The 22,281-nt window shown below is 45.5% G+C and overlaps 1 protein-coding gene across 1 annotated transcript in view; it reads right to left on the reverse strand.

Moving 5' to 3' along the window:
• Positions 1–22,281, reverse strand: part of IFT88 (intraflagellar transport 88) — a 201,417-nt gene that overhangs the window by 86,332 nt on the left and 92,804 nt on the right. The window contains exon 11 of the mRNA XM_063951641.1: positions 4,236–4,350. Coding sequence (XP_063807711.1) covers positions 4,236–4,350 — 115 coding nt within the window. The remainder of the gene's footprint in view (positions 1–4,235; positions 4,351–22,281) is intronic.

Consider the following 22,281-nt stretch of genomic DNA (forward strand, 5'->3'; position numbering starts at 1 on the left):
GAACCAGCTGCGAATCTGGAATATTGAGAATCCAATCGTGCTGCCGCAACACTACCTGAGATAGTGCTACACCGATCTCCAACTGTTCCCTGGATCTTACCCTTATCAGGGAATCGTCCAAGTAAAGGATAACTAAAAATTCCCTTCCTTTGAAGGAATATCATCATTTCGATCATTACTTCAGTAAAGACCCGGGGTGCCGTGGACCCTCCCTACGGCAGCGTCTGAACTGATAGTGACAGTTCTGTACCATAACCTGAGATACCCTTGGTGAGAAGGGTAAATTTTGACATGAAGGTAAGCATCCTTGATGTCCCGAGACATCATGTAGTCCCCTTCTTCCATTTGCAATCACTGCTCTGAGTGACTCAATTTTGAATTTGAACCTCTGTATGTAAGTGTTCAAAGATTTTAGATTTTAAAATCGGTCTCACCGAGCCGTCTGGCTTCGGTACCACAATAGTGTGGAATAATACCCCGTTCCCTGTTGCAGGAGGGGTACCTTAATTATCACCTGCTGGGAATACAGCTTGTGAATGGCTTCCAAAACTGCCTCCCTGTCAGCGGGAGACGTCGGTAAAACAGACTTTTTGGAAACGGCGAGGGGAATACGTCTCGAATTCCAATTTTGTACCCCTGAGATAACACCTGAAGGATCCCGGGGTCTACTTGCGAGTGAGCCCACTGCGCACTGAAATTCACTGAGAACGGGCCCCCACCGTGCCTGAACTTGTAAAGCCCTAGCGTCATACTGAGGGCTTGGCAGAGGCGGAAAAGGGTTTCTGTTCCTGGGAACTGGCTGATCTCTGCAGCCATTTTCCTCTCCCTCTGTCACGAGCAGAAAAGAGGAACCCTTTTGTCCGCTTGCCAACCAGGACTGCGCCTGATAATACGGCGTCTTATTTTGAGAGGCGACCTAAGGTACATCCCCTTTTTTTTAAGGCAATACTTCCAAATGCCGTTTGGAATCCCTGACCACTTTACTGGTAGAATACAACGCACTTATACTTGATGCCAGTCGGCAAATATTCCGCTGTGCATCATGCATATATAGAAATGCATCTTTTAATTGCTCTATAGGCAATAATATACTGTCCTTATCTAGGATATCAATATTTCCAGTCAGGGAATCCGACCACGCCAACCCAGCACTGCACATCCAGGCTGAGGCGATTGCTGGTCGCAGTATAACACTAGAATGTGTGTAAATACATTTTAGGATACCCTCCTGCTTTTTATCAGCAGGATCCTTAAGGGCGGCCATCTCAAGAGAGGGTAGAGCCCTTGTTCTTACAAGCGTGTGAGCGCCTTATCCCCTGTAGGGGGTGTTTCCCAACGCACCCTAACCTCTGGCGGGAAAAGGTATACTGCCAATTACTTTTTAGAATTATCAATTGTTATCGGGGGGAAACCCACGCATCATCACACACCTCATTTTATTTTTCAGATTTAGGAAAACTAGAGGAAGTTTTTCCTCACCAAACATAATACCCCTTTTTTTGGTGGTATTCATATTATCAGAAAAGTGTAAACATTTTCCATTGCATCAATCATGCAATGAGTGGCCCTATTGGAAATCACGGTTGTCTCTTCACCGTCGACACAGGAGTCAGTATCCGTGTCGGCGTCTGTATCTGAGGTAACGGGCGCTTTAGAGCCCCTGTATGAGACGTCTGGACATGCACAAGCTGAGTAGCCGGCTGTCTCATGACAACCACTGTCTTTTATACAAAGCTGACACTGTCACGCAATTTCAACAGTACATCCACTCAGGTGTCGACCCCCTAGGGGGTGATAACACTATTACAGACACTCTACTCCGTCTCCACATCATTTTTCTCCTCATACATGTCGACACAAACGTACCGACACACAGCACACACACAGGGAATGCTCTGATAGAGGACAGGACCCACTAGCCCTTTGGGGAGACAGAGGGAGAGTTTGCCAGCACACACCAGAGCGCTATATATATATATAGGGATAACCTTATATAAGTGTTTTTCCCTTTATAGCTGCTGTATTGTTTATACTGCGCCTAATTTGTGCCCCCCTCTCTTTTTTAACCCCTTTCTGTAGTGTAGTGACTGCAGGGGAGAGCCAGGGAGCTTCCCTCCAACTGAGCTGTGAGGGAAAATGGCGCCAGTGTGCTGAGGAGATAGGCTCCGCCCCTTTCTCGGCGTCCTTATCATCCGTTTTTCTGTATGTTTTGGCAGGGGTTAAATGCATCCATATAGCCCAGGAGTTATATGTGATGCATTTATTTTAGCCATATAAGGTTTTTATCGATTTATTGCGTCTCAGGGCGCTGCCCCCCAGCGCCCTGCACCCTCAGTGACCGGAGTGTGAAGTGTGCTGAGAGCAATGGCGCACAGCTGCGGTGCTGTGCGCTACCTTATCTGAAGACAGGATCGTCTTCTGCCGCCGATTTCACCGGACCTCCTCGCTCTTCTGGCTCTGTAAGGGGGCCGGCGGCGCGGCTCCGGGACCCATCCAGGCTGAACCTGTGATCGTCCCTCTGGAGCTAATGTCCAGTAGCCTAAGAAACCCGATCCACTCTGCACGCAGGTGAGTCCGTTTCTTCTCCCCTTAGTCCCACGATGCAGTGAGCCTGTTGCCAGCAGGTCTCACTGAAAATAATAAACCTAAACTAAAACTTTCACAAAGAGCTCAGGAGAGCCCCTAGTGTGAACCCTTCTCGTCGGGCACAGAAATCTAACTGGGGCTTGGAGGAGGGTCATAGGGGGAGGAGCCAGTGCACACCAGGTGATCCTAAAGCTTTCTTTAGATGTGCCCAGACTCCTGCGGAGCCGCTATTCCCCATGGTCCTTACGGAGTTCCCAGCATCCACTAGGACGTCAGAGAAAATCTGGTAATGAATCGGAGCAAATGACAGTCGAACATTTGCTCCCAAACACTGGAAAATGCACAACTGTTATTCATACAAATTGGTTAAATCCGTGATATAACCAGTTTGTCTGCGTGACAGGTTTTGTCCAGTAGACAGGTCAGTAGAGCAGTGGTGGGCAATAAGCGACCCTCAAGCTGCTGTTGAACTAAACATCCCAGCATGCCCTGCCACAGTTTTAGCATACCCTGACAGCAAAACTGTGGCAGGGCATGTTGGGATATGTAGTCCCATAGCAGCTGGAGTGCCACTTATTGCTCAGCCCTGCATTAGATGAGATGTGTGATATAGCCCCTTCTTACATACAAAGGGCTGAGTATGCAGAGTTAGGAAGGTGTGCAACGTCACACCGGGTGGAGCAGCTAGCGACAGGAGTAACTGGCAGACATGCTCTCCCTTCACCCCTGTACCGCCTACATCCCTCCCTTGCTGGGACTAGTGACTCCCACCTATGCTCTGGAGTAATCAGAGCTGCTGGCTGGGAACCTTGAACAATGGGAATACTGGCCCTCATTCCGAGTTGCTCGCTCGCTAGCTGCTTTTAGCACAGTGCAAACGCTAAGCCGCCACCCTCTGGGAGTGTTTCTTAGCTTAGCAGAAGTGCGAACGAAAGGTTAGCAGAACTGCTCGAAAAATTTTTCATGCAGTTTCTGACTAGCTGCAGTCCTACTCCTACCTTGCGATCACTTCAGTCTGTTTAGTTCCTGTTTGTCGTCACAAACACGCCCTGCGTTCGGCCAGCCACTCCCCCGTTTCCCCAGGCACGCCTCCGTTATCTTCTGACACGCCTGTGTTTTTTAGCACACTCCCGGAAAACGGTCAGTAACCCCCCAGAAACCCCCTTTCCTGTCAATCACTCACCGATCACCCGTGCGACTGAAAAGAGTCGCTCAACCATGTGTAAAACTGCATAGTTTTGTGTGAAAGTACTTCGCGCGTGCGCACTGCGGCCCATATGCATGCGCAGAACAGCTGATTTTTTGCCTGATCGCTGCGCTGCGAACAACGGCAGCTAGCGATCAACTCGACTGCTAAGCAGCACTGCTCACATTGGTCTTATTTCAGTACTGAATTTGTTGGTCTAGCACCAGCGGGCTGATCCTTCATGCTGAGCGCATATAACAAGGCCAGAGGTTGTGCACATCTGTTTATAGATGCCGCTATAGGAGGAGTTCCTGTATTCCAGAGGTTGTAGAATGACATCCTGCATGGTGTACAGCCAGCTGAGTAATTACTGAGCATCATGGGATACATAACTCCATTAGATCAGAAGCCACGAGGCTCCCAACACCGATTTTATCTGTAATGAAAGGAAATTAGAACTCACCTCATCTCCTTATGGGCACCTGGGATTTGATCAAGAGCCATACGATAAAATTTGATGGCTTTAGAGTGATTTTTCTGTTTTAAATAAATGTTTGCCATGTTCACCTTCAGGCGGCCTGTCCAAGTAGCAAAAAAACAACAACATTTTTACGTTACTGGAACTGTTCAATATATAATTATTTGCATTATGCCTCATATTTAATTTCTGCTGTCTATGAAGTAAGATTTTTTTTACTGCAATTAACAGTGTTTAAATGATGTTAAGGTTCGTAGTAAATAGGTAAACTTCTTGAATGGAATATTCCATAGCATGGGAGTCACACAAAGGCACATATTAAAGTTGTACATTTAATAATCTGCATATACAGTATATGAAGATTTGTACAAGTGACTATTACATCCACTTTACTTGTATACAACCACTTCATTTATAACACCAGAAACTGGTGCCTTAGGCACATATTCCATTATGTAACGTGTGCCAGTGTGTGTGCTACCGCCCCCATTTATATAGGACAGCGTATGGAATAACTGACCAACTGCTAGGGAGCAAAATGTAGCTTCTTCTTATAGGAGGAACTGGATGGATCAAGGCCTTTCTCTGTTATTGTGTACTAGGACCAGCAATCCACCTCATATTACTTCTATGGACAGTGACAAGACTTTGTGACACAATATATTTAAATGAGCATGAGGGAGAGGACTCTGCATTTTGTTTTGTAGTTCCCTTTTTTGCCAGCTGTTGCAGAACCTATTTTTCCTTTCAAAATGACCTGACTAGTACAAATTCTGCCTCAGACAGGGGCGGTTTGGGATGGAAAACCAGCCTGGGAAATTTATGGAAGCAGCCCTAATGGGGGTGCGGTCTGATGAGGGGGAAGGATGGGGGGGGGGGGGGGCGCATCCCTCCTCATGGGGTTTGATTGTACGTAACTGTGGCCTTGCTTGTGTCTTTTGCTGTAATTGTGTCTGAGATCAGGGGCAGATTTGGGAACTAAAAGAGGCCCTGTAAAATTTTGTAGAAGTGGACCGACATGGGCAGCACAAGAGGTATAACATTCCATGTAGCCATGGCAGAATCACTGGATTGCAGAGGTGCTGTACTGCAGAGATGGAATAACAGAATGAATGGGGACAACGCAGTGGGCTGCCTGTCATGTGGGGGGTTGGGCCACACAACAACACACAAAACAGGCCCCAAAGACACGTCGGACTGCCAGGAATCTTCCTGGTGAGCTCTATGGCCAATCTGCCCCTGGCCTAAGAGAACTGAGATCAATTCTTGGTCTGTGCGGGGTTTATATGTTCTTCCAATGTTTGCATGAGTTTCCTACAGATGCTCTGGTTTCCTCCCACACTCCAAACACCTACCGGCATGTTACTTGCAGGATTCGGACAGAAAACATTGAGAGAGAGAGAGAGAGAGAGAGAGAGAGAGAGAAAGAGAGAGAGAGAGAAAGAGTGAGTGAGTGAGTGAGTGAGTGAGTGAGTGAGTGTGTGTGTGTGTGTGTGTGTGTGTGTGTGTGTGTGTGTGTGTGTGTAGGAACTTAGGGGAAGATTTATCAAAGCTTGGAGAAAGATAAAGTACTAACCAATCAGCTTCTAACTTCCATGTTACAGGCTGTTTGAAAATGACAGGAGCTGACTGGTTGGTAATTTATCTCTTGTCCTGCTTTGATAAATCTCCATCTTAAGTTGGATACACACTTGTCCAATCCTTGATAAAGCCGACTCCCGACCGACAAATCTGTCAAAGTGTGTACCCTCTGCCGATTAATCTCTTTCCCTGATCCTGGTCACCTGTCAAGTCTCCAGGTTTTTAAACATGCTGACCAATATTTTAATGTGTAGGCCAGAGGTTCTCAAATGCGGTCCTCAAGGCACCCCAACAGTCCAGGTTTTTACGTATATTCATGGGTCAGCACAGATGGTTACATTAAACTGATTAAGGTGCTCATCAAGTCGCCTGTAGCCAAGCATGGATAAACTAAAAACCTGGATGGTTGGGGTGCCTTGAGGAACACGATTGAGAACCTCTGGTGTAGGCTAAGACCGGAGATGGAGCTCATGACCGATCTCTGGTCCCGACAGCCCAGCACACCATAAGCGTGGCGGTGGTGCTGGCTCCTGGGTATTCCCAGCACTATCAGCCGCTTCTGCAGGACACAGCTTCACGTGGTGGCAGGTGGTGGTGGTGGGCATGGCGATGGGACTGGTGTTCTTTACCCTCATACAGAGTTCGGCAGCAGGCAGATTGCACAATGGTGGCGGTTCCCTTTTCAAAAATGTTGTAAAAAACAAGATGCCGCATCATCAACCCGCCTCCTTGTGCCGGCTAATATTACCCAGCATGAGGCAGCAGGTGTCAGTTTAATGGCGGAGAAGGAGTGATGAAGCCCTCCTGATTATAGAAGAGGCTATGTAAAAGAACTTAAAGACTACTGCCCTTTAGGTGAAGATACCGTGAAAGTCCTGTACTGGCGTCAGCCGTACAAAATAGCAGAAAGGGCTCCGCCCCTCCACCCCTCCATGTCTGGGTATGCTGACACTTGTGGTTCTCCAAGTGTCAGCATGTCAGGGCTGGCCTGCTGGGACCTGTAGGCTGCCTGTAAAGAACAATTTTAAAGTTAATTGCCATGAACCCCATACCCACCACCACCAGAGGTGAGGGCATAGCCGGTTGTTACTTGGGAGGGGGAACCCCATTTTATTTTCTGGGGTCCCCACTTTACAAGGAGTTCAAGCCCTGGGCTGACAAGTTTTGGGGCTGGTTAATGTGATGGCAGGGGGACCCCACACTGAGTGTGGCCTTGTTATGGCATTACCCCCTTGACTGGTTCAGCCTGGTGCTGGTTTTTGGAAAATAGAGGGAACTCCACTGTGTTTTTTCCTCCCTAATTTCCATTACCAAATCAGGCTGAGGGGTCCAGGGCTGGTTATTCATTTTTTTGGGGAGACTGCACTATTTTTGGGGGGATAAATATTAAAATCCTGTCCCCCATACCCAATGATGTTATTGATTCTCCACCTCCCCCCTCCACCATGGTTATTAAATTCCTCATTAACAAATCCCCCTTCCTCCTTAAGCCAAATTTATTTTTTCAGCAGACACAGATTGGACAAATGTGTAGCAAGGATTGTAGAATCTGCGAGTAGGTCTGCAGTAGGATTGTATAAACGGTCTGGTCTGCCGAGGACTGGACAAGTGTGCATTCTAGACTAAGATTTACTAAGGAAGGGACTAATATAAATGACATTCTCTAAATTTGTGGAGCTACGTCCATAAAGGACAATAAAAATTATAGTAATATTTGTGGAGTTGGTCTACACAGTCATCGGGACACCTTTTGTACATTATACGGGAAAGTGCATTTACAGGAGTAAACCAAACAGTGGTAATAAAAGGATTTAAAAAAGTGACACATGAATCAAAGACCTAATTGAGGCTTGGACAATATTGTAGCAGTAAAATGACAAAACTGTAACCAATTAATGGGGTGGTTCAAAAGTTCAACTAGTCATGGCTACGAAACAAAGGGGCAGATGTATTAACCTGGAGAAGGCATAAGGAAGTGATAAACCAGTGATATGTGCAAGGTGATAAAGGCACCAGCCAATTAGATCCTAACTGTTAATTTACATATTGGAACTGATTGGCTGCTGCCTTTATCACCTTGCCCATATCACTGGTTTATCACTTCCTTATGCCTTCTACAGGTTAATACATCTGCCCCAAAGTTACTTATTTCATTGCCATGTGTGCTTGCAAATCAGCATACGGCCCAGCATAGAGCTTGGGTGGGACAATCACCAAACACAGAAAGTGTGAGTGTATAAGGCAACCAAATTTGCCTATTTGTGGCTTGTAAATTACCTTTAGTATTTCCTATGCAGACAATGGGCATTTTGGGGGTATAGTTATAAAGTGTGGATTTATAGAAATGGAGACGTATCATTTATCTAGCAGCTTCTAGAAGATAATAGCTGGAATCTGACTTGTTGCTAGGGGCAACATCTCCACTTCTATAAACCTGCACTTTAGTAAATATACCCCTTTGACTTTACACTTTATTAATAAGTAATCGTATATCATACATTCATTATCCAGGACTGCAAAGAACAACAAGACACAAAGCTAATATAGAAACTTGCTAGAAATTATTTCAAAATACCCTTGTAGTGCTCTGGTTGAGGACAGGACACGGATGTACATCCACGTACTGTATGTTCCATGTTTACATAAATTCTTTTCGGCATAAAAAACGTGTTCTAACCTGTTTTTAGAAATGTGGTTTATGGTTTATTAGTAGAGTGTGAAATAAGAAGATCGGACAAAGCGTACCTAAAAAGCAGCGCATAGTGCCACGAGCAAGCTATGTGCTCTCTGGTCTGCATAGTAAATAGGACCCATAGATGGAACACAAGCCCTGCCCTGTGTCCCTGCGTCAGTCACATTCCTGAGGCTGAGACGCGGAGTGCTTCCAAGCCTCACACACACACACTGCTAACTCTGTGCTTTCCTGTCTTGGAACCTGAACTGTGCCCCAGTAGTTCATCAACATGAACCTGAAATGATGGAAACAATGTGCTGACTGACATGCAGAACATCTCCCAGTAACAGCTAGAACCACACAGGCCTGCCATACTAGCGCCATAGACAGGAATCGGAGATGGACGATATTTGCACCACTGCTTTGTCTTTGGATGCTGCAGCAATGTAAAAATATGCTACAGGTCCCCTACTTAGATAATTTTATATATATATATATATATTATGTGTATTTATAGATGTATTTATATATATATATATATATATATATATATATATATATATCTCTGGATACGACCGGCACTCCTACAGCAAAGGATAAACACCAGGGTGCCCTCCCGTGGCACTACAAGGCCCAGCAGACAAGGTAAAGTAAAGGGCGGCACTCCAATGGTTTTGGGGAAAAAACAGCTCACTAGGCCAGCTTAGATTCAATCAACGTTTCAGGTGTCTTTATTAGCACCTTTCGTCAGGATATCAAAATACAAACTTACATACCTTAAATAGCACCAGCGTGTACAGCAAGCCACGTTCCCCCTGCTTCCGGCACCCGGAACCGACGTCACAAACGCCGTCCCCTACTGTGACGTATGGTGTGGGCGGGATGGTAATCATGGCAACGGCCCTGGGCGTAAGAAAATCACAACAAAGTTCCACAGGCCGCGCTCGCCACGCCTAATGGGCGCGGCGGTTACCATGACAATAAGCTAAACAAAGCGCCCGGTTACCAGAGCAGGGAGCCCAAGGCAACACCGTGTGATGATACCGCATAGTATAGCGGATTTTTCCCATATGGAGCATAAAGGACTGAGAGATATTTCAAACAGTCACAAGCACTCCAATGGGGATAACAAAGTGACAAAACATTTATACCACCACCAGGAGGGACAAAAAAATATATATAGTAAAGAGCAGGTTTTTACGTGGCTATGAGAATAGTAGTAGAACCATAGTACAACGCACAACATATAGCATGCAAAGAGGGTTGCCTTATGGATGTATAGTGATACACTGACCAAAAAGACTAGAATCACTATTTTAGAAATAAACCAAAATATTATCTAATAGGCTGGTTACTGATAAACAACAGGTTATATGTGCACAGACACTCACAGGCCATGGACCCAACCATGTAGAAAAGAAAAAATATATTTTGAATGCAGGTAAAAAAATATACATAGAGAAAAATATGTATTTCAAGGAATTCAAATCCAAAAGGCAAGCTCAAGATAATAGACAGGTACACTGAGGCCACACAGATCGTAGACAAACATATCATAAATAACAAAGGAGGGAAAGATTTTCATTCAGTCCCAAAGGGGCCACAGTATTGAGCTCGAAGATCCAGCGTGCCTCCAGCTGTAATAATTTCCTGTTCCGATCGCCTCCTCTTGATATAGGGGGGACATGATCTATGAGCTTGTATCGCAGAGCAGCCATCGTATGTCGTGCCTCTCTAAAATGTCTGGCGACAGGCTGTTCCATCTCCTTCCCCTCCAAGGCCTGCCTTATAGCTGATCTGTGTTGCGCTGCCCGTTCTCTGAAGGTACAGGAGGTCTTGCCCACATAAGCAAGGCCACAGGGACATTTGATGATGTATATCACGTATTTGGATGTGCAGGTCAAAACATGTTTGATGGGAATTTTCTTCCCCGAATGGGGGTGTAATAACACTGGACCTACCTCTAAGTACCTGCAAGTAGTACAACCTAGACATTTGTATGAGCCAGGTTTCTTAGTTAAAAAATGGGAGCGTAACTCCATTTTCTCTGTCGTAGTGTCATTGTGTACCAACCAATCTTTCAGATTACGTCCCCTCCGGTGACAATTCAACACTCTGTATTGGTTAAGGGATGGTAGAGATCTATCAGTCTTGATGATTGGCCACAGTTTTCTAACCTTTTTTCTCACTACTGTACTTGCAGTGTTGTAGGTGGTAATTAACGGTATTACCTTTTCTGGGGTTTTTTCTCTCCGCTGTAGACATTGAGTGCGTGGAAGTGCCAAAGCTTTTCTTTTTGCACTCTCAAGGTCCTTCAACGGATACCCTCTCTCTAAATATTTCCCGATCATTCCATCTAATTCTAATTCGCACTCATCCTGGTTACTGATGATGCGTCTGGCACGAAGAAATTGCGAGAACGGTAGTCCCTTTTTCATCGCAAAGGGATGGAAGCTTTTGGCATGTAATAACGTATTCTTGTCCGTAGACTTATGATACACTGATGTCTGTAGATGGTTCCCATGTCTTGTGATCTGTACATCCAAGTAGTGGATAACGTCAGTGCTACATTCAAACGTAAATTTAATGTTGGCATCCAGATGATTGATTGTCTGCATCCAATCTTTAAATTCTTCTGGAGTGCCTGCCCAAATGAGTAGCAGATCATCAATGTAGCGTGTGAAGAGAAGAAGCCGTTCTGAAAAAGATGGATTTTGAAGAAATAAGCGCCTCTCTACATTTAGCATATAGGCATTTGCAAAAGCCGGGGCTACATTGCTCCCCATGGCGCAGCCGAGCCGCTGTAAATAAAAATGTCCGTCAAAATAAAAGAAATTACGTGTGAGTGTTTTTTCCAGTAAAGCAAGAAAAAATTCCACATCTGGTCCTGTGTAGATAGAATTACGTGATAGTAGAGTTCTCACGGCCTCAATCCCCTCCGAATGTGGGATGTTCGTATAAAGGCTCACTACGTCAACACTTGCAAGTGTGCATGTTTCCGGAAGTTGTGTGAGATTCTGTAATAATAGAAGAAGCTGAGTGGTGTCTAAAAGAACTGTCGGTTGTGCTTGAATAACAGGCTGAAGAAAGCTATCCAGATACTTAGAAATGTTGCTGTAAAGGGATCCCCGTGCCGAGATAATAGGGCGTCCTGGGGGGGCGTCCCGGTTTTTGTGGACTTTTGGCAGTGTATACAGGAGTGGTGTTACAGGGTAATCCACCGTCAAAGCCTTCAGTGTTTGCTTATCTATTATGGCATTCTGATGGGCTTGCATCAGGATCATATCGATCTCTTGTTTGAATCTGATCGTTGGGTCTGCGCCCAGTTTGCAATACACAGCCTGATCGTTTAGTTGACGGTACACCTCTGCATTGTATGCTGGTAGATCCTGTAACACTATAGCCCCACCCTTATCGGCTGTCCTTATAACTACCCATTCGGGGAAGAAAATTCCCATCAAACATGTTTTGACCTGCACATCCAAATACGTGATATACATCATCAAATGTCCCTGTGGCCTTGCTTATGTGGGCAAGACCTCCTGTACCTTCAGAGAACGGGCAGCGCAACACAGATCAGCTATAAGGCAGGCCTTGGAGGGGAAGGAGATGGAACAGCCTGTCGCCAGACATTTTAGAGAGGCACGACATACGATGGCTGCTCTGCGATACAAGCTCATAGATCATGTCCCCCCTATATCAAGAGGAGGCGATCGGAACAGGAAATTATTACAGCTGGAGGCACGCTGGATCTTCGAGCTCAATACTGTGGCCCCTTTGGGACTGAATGAAAATCTTTCCCTCCTTTGTTATTTATGATATGTTTGTCTACGATCTGTGTGGCCTCAGTGTACCTGTCTATTATCTTGAGCTTGCCTTTTGGATTTGAATTCCTTGAAATACATATTTTTCTCTATGTATATTTTTTTACCTGCATTCAAAATATATTTTTTCTTTTCTACATGGTTGGGTCCATGGCCTGTGAGTGTCTGTGCACATATAACCTGTTGTTTATCAGTAACCAGCCTATTAGATAATATTTTGGTTTATTTCTAAAATAGTGATTCTAGTCTTTTTGGTCAGTGTATCACTATACATCCATAAGGCAACCCTCTTTGCATGCTATATGTTGTGCGTTGTACTATGGTTCTACTACTATTCTCATAGCCACGTAAAAACCTGCTCTTTACTATATATATTTTTTTGTCCCTCCTGGTGGTGGTATAAATGTTTTGTCACTTTGTTATCCCCATTGGAGTGCTTGTGACTGTTTGAAATATCTCTCAGTCCTTTATGCTCCATATGGGAAAAATCCGCTATACTATGCGGTATCATCACACGGTGTTGCCTTGGGCTCCCTGCTCTGGTAACCGGGCGCTTTGTTTAGCTTATTGTCATGGTAACCGCCGCGCCCATTAGGCGTGGCGAGCGCGGCCTGTGGAACTTTGTTGTGATTTTCTTACGCCCAGGGCCGTTGCCATGATTACCATCCCGCCCACACCATACGTCACAGTAGGGGACGGCGTTTGTGACGTCGGTTCCGGGTGCCGGAAGCAGGGGGAACGTGGCTTGCTGTACACGCTGGTGCTATTTAAGGTATGTAAGTTTGTATTTTGATATCCTGACGAAAGGTGCTAATAAAGACACCTGAAACGTTGATTGAATCTAAGCTGGCCTAGTGAGCTGTTTTTTTTCCCAAAACCATTGGAGTGCCGCCCTTTACTTTACCATATATATATATATATATATATATATCGTCCCATGGATCCGGCTCTCCTGTAGTCTGATTACTGCACTTGGTGCCTCCGTAATTTCTTGAAATAGATACACAGCAAGCGTGGCACTCCAAGTGACTTGGTCAATAAAGACTCTTACACAGGCAGGTAATGCAAATACGACGTTTCAATGCCGATTTTAGTTAGGCATTTTCCTCAGGTATATACCCGAGTCACTTGGAGTGCCACGCTTGCTGTGTATATATATATATATATACATATATATATATATATATATATATATATATCATACACATACACACACACACACACACACACACACACACACAGTGGGGCAAAAAAGTATTTGGACAGCCACCGATTGTGCAAGTTAACCCACTTAAAAAGATGAGAGAGGTCTGTAATTTCCATCATACACTTCAACTGTGAGAGACAGAATCTGAAGAAAAAAACTAGGAAATCACATTGTATGATTTTTAAACAATTTATTTGTATATTCTTGCGGAAAAAATAAATATTTGGAGAATCAAAAAGTTTAACTCAATACTTTGTAATTGCCAACCAAGGTTATATTACAGAGGTCAAACGTTTCCTGTAGTTCTTGACCAGGTTTGCACACACTGTAGCAGGTCTTTTGGCCCACTCTTCCATGCAGATCTTCTCTAGATCTGTCATGTTTTGGGGCTGTCATTGGGCAACATGGACTTATAACTCCCTCCACAGATTTTCTATTGGGTTAAGGTCTGTAGACTGGCTAGGCCACTCCAGGACCTTGAAATGCTTCTTACGGAGCCACTCCTTAGTTGCCCGGGCGGTGTTTTGGGGGTCATTGTCATGCTGGAAGACCCAGCCATGTTCCATCTTCAATGCTCTTACTGAGGGAAAGAGGTTTTTGCCCAAAATCTCACGATACATGGCCCCATTCATCCTCTCCTTAATACGGATCACTCGTCCTATCCCCTTTGCAGAAAAGCAGCCCCAAAGCATGATGTTTCCACCCCCATGCTTCACAGTGGGTATGGTGTTCTTGGGATGCCATTCATCATTCTTCTCCCTGCAAACACGGCGAGAGGATTTTATACCAAAAAGTTTGATTTTGCTCTCATCTGACCACATTACATTCTCCCAATCCTCCTCTGGATCATCCAGATGGTCACTGGCAAACTTTAGACGGGCCTGGACATGTGCTGGCTTAAGCAGGGGCACCTTTCGGGCGTTGCAGGATTTCAATCCATGACAACGTAGTGTATTAATAATGATAACCTTTGTGACTGTGGTCCCAGCTCTCTTAAAGGTCATTGACCAGGTCCCCCCGTGTAGTTCTGGGCTGATTCCTCACCGTTCAAGATCATTGATACCCCACGAGGGGAGATCTTGCATGGAGCCCCAGGTCGAGGGAGATTGTCAGTGATCTTGTATTTCTTCCATTTTTTAATAATTGCGCAAACAGTTGATCTCTTCTCACCAAGCTGCTTGCCTATTGTCGAGTAGCTCATTCCAGCCTTGTGCAGCTCTACAATTTTGTCCCTGGTGTCCTTCGACAGCTCTCTGGTCTTGGCCATGGTGGAAAGGTAGCAATCTGATTGTTGGAGGTTGTGGATAGGTGTCTTTTATACAGATAACCAGTTCAAACAGGTGCTATTAATACAGGTAACGAGTGGAGGATAGAAGAGCTTCTTAAAGAAGAAGTAACAGGTCTGTGAGAGCCAGAAATCTTGCTGCTTGGTAGGTGTCCAAATATTTATTTTCCACAAGAATATACAAGTAAATTGTTTAAAAATCATACAATGTGATTTCCTGGGGATGTTTTTCAGATTCAGTCTCTCACAGTTGAAGTGTACCTACGATGGAAATTACAGACCTCTCTCATCTTTTTAAGTAGGTCAACCTGCACAACCGGTGGCTGTCCAAATACTTTTTTGCCCCACTGTATGTATGTATGTATGTATGTATGTATGTATGTATTTTTTTTTTTTGTTTTATATTATCTCAGTAGGGGACCCAAAAATGTGTGATTTTTAATTTTGGATAAGGGATACTCAACCTGTAATAACACAGGCGGCATCTGAAGACTGAATCTTCCACCAGTAGTGGGCAAAGTACAGACCCTTGCGGTATTCCGCTGACTACTGGTGCCCAGCTGGAGAACATCCCATTGACCACTACTCATTGTACCCTGTTATCCAGCCAATTACCTATCCATATACAAATAGTATTTCCTAGGCCAAGTTCCCTTAATTTGATGATCAGTCTCCTGTGAGGCACTGTATCAAAGGCTTTTGCAAAATCTAAAAAATACCACATCCACTGCTTTGCCCTAGTCAAGATTATCGCTCACTTACTAGTAGAAGCTAATTAAGTTAGTTTGACACGATCTATACCTCATCTCTTGGGAAACTAATCAGCTATTTTGGATTTCACTCAAATCTAACTATCCTCCCCAGATTTGTCTCTATCTGTATGGGCCGGGTCACTGAATGCCTCTCTGCCATTTCATCTTGGATGTCATCTCGCCACCTCAAACTTAATACTTCCAAAACAGAGTTAATTATATTTCCACTGGCCAATAGCAGTTACCAACCTGATATTTCTATCACTGTTGATAACTCAGCAATCAGCCCTACACCACAAGCTCACTGCCTCGGAGTCATACTAGACTCAGAATTGTCCTTTGCTCCCCACATTCAATCTGTCTCAAAATCATGTTACATACATCTAAGAAACATATCCAAAATACGATCATATCTTACACAAGACACTGCTAAAAATAAGATTTTAAACCAACCGGTAAATCTCACATGAAAAACCAGATAGGGGCTTCTATGCGATAAAGCCGCTAATTCCGAAACTCGCCTTGCTGAAGAGCCAAGGCTAACAACATGACCACCTTCCAGGTGAGATACTTCAACTCCACCGTTTTGAGTGGCTCAAACCAATGCGACTTTAAGGAAACTTAACACCACGTTAAGGTCCCAAGGCGCCACCGGAGGTATAAAAGGAGGCTGAATATGCAGTACTCCCTTCACAAATGTCTGTACTTCAGGAAGAGAAGCCAATTCTTTTTGAAAGAAAATGGATAAGGCCGAAATTTGAACCTTTATAGATCCTAATTTTAGGCCCAAATTCACTCCCGTTTGAAGGAAGTGAAGGAGACGGCCCAAATGGAATTCCTCCGTAGGAGTATTCCTGGCCTCACACCAAGAAACATATTTTTTCGCCATATTCGGTGATTATGTTTCGATGTCACGTCTTTCCTAAATCAGGGTAGGAATGACCTCATCCAGAATACCCTTTTCCGCTAGGATACGGTGTTCAACCGCCATGCCGTCAAACGCAGCCACGGTAAGTCTTGGAACAAACAGGGCCCCTGTTGCAGCAGATCCTGTCGTAGAGGAAGAGGCCACGGATCTTCTGTGAGCAACTCCTGCAGATCCGGATACCAAGTCCTTCGTGGCCAATCTGGAACAATGAGGATTGTTCTCACTCCTCTTTGTCTTATTATTCTCAACACCTTGGGTATGAGAGGCAGAAGAGGGAACACATAGACCGATCTGAACACCCATGGTGTCACCAGGGCGTCTATAGCTACCGCCTGAGGGTCCCTCGACCTGGCGCAATACCTTTTTAGCTTTTTGTTGAGACGGGACGCCATCATGTCTATTTGAGGCAGTCCCCACCGACTCGCGATCTGTGCGAAAACTTCCTGATGAAGTTCCCACTCTCCCGGATGCTGGTCGTGTCTGCTGAGGAAGTCCGCTTCCCAGTTGTCCACTCCCGGAATGAACACTGATGACAGCGCGCTTACATGACCTTCCGCCCATCGAAGAATTCTGGTGGCTTCTGCCATTGCCACCCTGCTCCTTGTGCCGCCTTGGCGGTTTACATGAGCCACTGCCGTAACATTGTCCGACTGAATCAGAACTGGTTTGTCGCGAAGTAATGCCTCCGCTTGACAGAGGGCGTTGTATATGGCCCTCAACTCCAGGACGTTGATGTGGAGACAAGTCTCTAGACTTGACCAAAGACCTTGGAAATTTCTTCCCAGTGTGACTGCTCCCCAACCTCGGAGGTTTGCGTCCGTGGTCACCAGGATCCAGTCCTGAATGCCGAACCTGCGGCCCTCTAGGAGGTGAGCACTCTGCAGCCACCACAGGAGAGATACCCTGGCTCTGGGAGACAGGGTGATCCTTTGGTGCATTTGTAGATGAGACCCGGACCACTTGTCCAGTAGGTCCCATTGAAAAGTCCTCGCATGGAACCTGCCGAAGGGAATGGCCTCGTAAGATGCCACCATCTTCCCCAGGACTCGAGTGCAGTGATGCACTGAAACCTTTTTTGGCTTCAATAGGTGCTTGACCAGAGTCATGAGCTTTTTCCATCGGAAGAAAAACCTTTTTCTGGTCTGTGTCCAGAATCAGGCCCAAAAATGTCAGACGCGTCGTAGGAACCAGCTGTGACTTTGGAATATTGAGAATCCAGCCGTGCTGCTGTAACACCTTCACAGGCAGTGACACGCTGTCCAGTAACTTCTCCCGAGATCTCGCCTTTATGAGGAGATCGTCCAAGTATGGGATAATTGTGACACCTTGCTTGCGCAGGAGCACCATCATTTCCACCATTACCTTGGTGAAAACCCTCGGGCTGTGGAAAGCCCAAACGGCAACGTCTGAAATTGGTAATGACAGTCCTGTACCGCGAATCTCAGGAACGCCTGATGAGGAGGAAAAATCGGAACATGAAGGTATGCATCCTTTATGTCCAGGGAAACCATCCAATTTCCCCCTTCCAGGCTGGCGATGACCGCTCTGAGCCATGCCATCTTGAATTTGAACTTTTTAAAATATAGGTTCAGGGATTTTAAATTCAAAAAGGGTCTGACCGACCCATCCGGTTTCGGGACCACAAACAGGGTTGAGTAATACCCCTTTCCTTGTTGCAGAAGGGGAACCTTGACTACCACTCGTTGAAGATACAATTTTTGAATTGCATTTAACACTAACTCCCTCTCTGAAGGAGAAGCTGGCAGAGCCGATTTGAAAACCCGGCGAGGAGGCACCTCTTCGAATTTCAGCTAGTATCCCTGAGAAACAATGTCTATTGCCCAGGGATCCACCTGCGAGTGAACCCAGACGTGGCTGAAAAATCGAAGACGCGCCCCCACTTGAGCTGACTCCCCCAGGGAAGCCCCAACGTCATGCGGTGGATTTTGCAGACGCAGGGGAGGACTTCTGTTCCTGGGAACTAGCCGTGTGCAGCTTTTTCCCCTTGCCTTTACCTCTGGCAAGAAAGGACGATCCCGGTACCTTTTTGCTTTTATGTGAACGAAAGGACTGCATTTGATAATGAGGCACCTTCTTAGGTTGTGGGGGAACATAAGGCAAAAAATTCGATTTACCTGCTGTAGCCGTAGAGACAAGGTCCGAGAGGCCTTCCCCAAACAACTCCTCCCCCTTGTAAGGCAACGACTCCATATGCCGTTTTGAGTCGGCATCCCCCGTCCACTGCCGGGTCCATAAGAGTCGCCTAGCAGAAACAGACATAGCATTTATTCTGGAGCTTAGTAAACAAATGTCTCTTTGAGCATCCCTCATATATAACGCAGCATCTTTTATATACCTTAGGTGAAGATTCCCATCGTATCCTGTCCTTTTAAGGGAAAGGATACGCCATAAGAATCCTTTTGGGAATCTGCAGTCTCCTGTCTGGAGATTCCCAGGCCTTTTCGCACAGTTCGCTCAGCTCAAATGAGGACGGAAAGGTAACCTCAGGCTTTTTTTTTTTCTTTCTTTTTTTTTTCTTTATACAGGTGTACCCTCGTGTCAGGGACATGGGGTTCCTCAGTGATATGCAAAACCTCTTTAATTGCAATAATCATATAACGAATACCCTTAGCCACTTTTGGCTGTAATTTTGCGTCCTCATAGTCGACACTGGAATCTGAATCCGTGTCGGTATCTCTGTCAGTGATTTGGGATAATGTGCGCTTCTGCGACCCGGAAGGTCCTGGTGCCACTGGGACAGGCATGGTCTGACTACCTGACTGTTCCCTAGCCTCAGCTTTGTCTAATCTCTTATGTAATAAATTCACATTAGCACTCAAGACATTCCACATATCCATCCAGTCCGGTGTCGGCGCTGCCGACGGCGACCTGACATTCATACACTCCCCCTCCTCCTTAGGTGAGCCCTCAGTGTCAAACATGTCGACACACGCGTACCGACACACTCCACACACACAGGGAATCTCTTTCTGAAGACAGGTTCCCCCGCAGGCCCTTTGGAGAGACAGAGAGAGAGTATGCCAGCACACACCCCAGCGCTATAAACCCAGGAAAAAAACACAGTATGTTTCTCCAGTAGCGCTGAAATACTTGTTTACCGCCAATTATGTGCCCCCCCCCCTCTTGAAAACCCACTGTTACCGTTTGTAAGCAGGGGAGAGTCCGGGGAGCTTCCTCTCAGCGTTGTGCTGTGAAGAGAAATGGCGCTGGTGAGTGCTGAGGGAGAAGCCCCGCCCCCTCGGCGGTGGGCTTCTGTCCCGCTCAAAATATTCAAAACACGGCGGGGGCTCTTTTATATACATGTACAGTGCCCAACTGTACATGTATATATATCTTTATGCCATAGGAGAGGTTTATATTGCTGCCCAGGGCGCAGGGGCACCCTTACAGTGACCGGAGTATGAGAGGTGCATGGGAGCAATGGCGCACAGCTGCCGTGCTGTGCGTTACCTCAGTGAAGCTCACGAAGTCTTCTGCCGCCTCTTGAAGCCTTCTTTCTTCTCATACTCACCCGTCTTTTTTATTTTGGCTCTGTGAGGAGGACGGTGGCGCGGCTCTGGGACGAACGTCCAGGGCGAACCTGTGTTCCGACTCCCTCTGGAGCTAATGGTGTCCAGTAGCCTAAGAAACAAGACCTTGAAACTCAGAGAAGTAGGGTTGTTTCTCTCTCCTCAGTCCCTCGATGCAGGGAGTCTGTTGCCAGCAGTGCTCCCTGAAAATAAAAAACCTAACAAATATACTTTCTTAGCAGGAAACTCAGGAGAGCTCCCTGCAGTGCACCCATCTCCTCTGGGCACAGTCTCAAACTGAGGTCTGGAGGAGGGTCATAGAGAGAGGAGCCAGTGCACACCCAGAGTCAAAGTCTTTCTTAAAGTGCCCATGTCTCCTGCGGAGCCCGTCTATTCCCCATGGTCCTTACGGAGTCCCTGCATCCTCTAGGACGTTAGAGAAACCCTAATCCATGCTCTCATTATCTACCGCATTGATTATTGCAATAGTCTTCTTACTGGTCTTACTAAGAAGAGACTCTCACCATTACAATCCATTCTGAATGCAGCTGCGAGGCTAATCTTCCTCGCTAGACATTCATCATCTGCAGACCCTCTTAGTCAGTCCCTCCATTGGCTACCTGCATTCTACCGTATTCAATATAAAATACTGTTACTCACACACAAGGTTATTAACCATGCTACACCAACATACATCTCTTCGCTTATCTCAAAATATCTCCCCACCTGGCTTCTTCGCTCTTCACAAGATCTACATCTCTTATCCACACTCATTACTTGTCCCCATGCACGATTACAGGACTTTCTTTGGGCTGCACTAACTCTGTGGAATGCCCTACAACATACAATAAGACTCCTCTAGTCTTCAAACCTTCAAGCGTTCCCTGAAAACTCACCTATTCAGACAAGCTTATCAAATTCCAGAACCGCTCACATTACCTTCATAGCTTTCCTATCCAATTATATCCCCACAGTACAGTCCCCATCTGGTGGACAACTATGCAATAGGTAGCACCTATCCTTGTGTATCAATGCCTATTTCCCCATAGATTGTAAGCTTGCGAGCAAGGCCCTCCTACCTCTATGACTGTTTGTTTTTACCAAGTTTTGTCTTCTAATTGTGTCTAGTTGTAAAGCGCAACGGAATTTGCTGCGCTATATAAGAAACTGTTAATAAAAAAATAAATAATAAATATGTACTCACTTGAAAAGAGGAGACTAAGAGGTGACATAATTAATATCTTCAAATATGTAAATGGTCAATACAAAGAGTTAGCAGGGCATTTGTTTATTAATAGAACTCTGTATAGGACACGTGGGCACTCACTGAGGATCACCGTAAGGGCAATAAGGATTTGGAACTCCCTGCCGGAGAAGGTAATAATTGCGGACTCTGTAAAATGCATTTAAAAACGGATTGGACAGTTTTCTAGCTGAAAAAAGTATCCAAGGCTATAGCATTTAATATATTGACATTAAGTATATGGGAGTGATACAAAATATAGTTGTCAGTTGGTACGATACCATTATTCCGTCTGGTGCATTATAATGTGCACTCCCTAATACAGAATACAGGTTGAACCGATGGGCATTTCGACTCTTTTCAACCTCATTAACTATGTTACTATGTATAACGAGAGATCATACATTTACCCCTAGGTTTGATAAGGAGTTAGGAGCTGACTGGCTGGTGCCTTATCGCCTTCCATTTTATCACTACCCCAGCCTTAATACATCTGCCCCATTATCTGTTAAACTGGGTACACACTTGTCTAATCCTTGGCAGATCAGACTGTTTATACAATCCCACTGCAGACCTGCTAGCAGATTCTACATCCAATCCATACCTACAGTACACACTTGTCCATTTTCCAGCAGGCCTACAATCTGCATCTGCTGAAAAAAATAGGATTTTAATACCTACCGGTAAATCCTTTTCTCCTAGTCCGTAGAGGATGCTGGGGACTCCAAAAGGACCATGAGGTATAGACGGGATCCGCAGGAGCTTGGGCACACTAAAAAGACTTTAACTGGGTGTGAACTGGCTCCTCCCTCTATGCCCCTCCTCCAGACCTCAGTTATAGGAACTGTGCCCAGGGGAGACTGACATTTCGAGGAAAGAATTTTTGTTTAAACTAAGGGCGAGAAACATACCACCCCACACCACAAACATACCGTACAACTGGAGTAGCATGAAACCAGATAACCGTATGAATAAACAACTGCAACAAGCTGAATATAACTAATACA

Source organism: Pseudophryne corroboree, chromosome 2 (genome assembly GCF_028390025.1).
Source record: "Pseudophryne corroboree isolate aPseCor3 chromosome 2, aPseCor3.hap2, whole genome shotgun sequence".
Classification (NCBI taxonomy): domain Eukaryota; kingdom Metazoa; phylum Chordata; class Amphibia; order Anura; family Myobatrachidae; genus Pseudophryne; species Pseudophryne corroboree.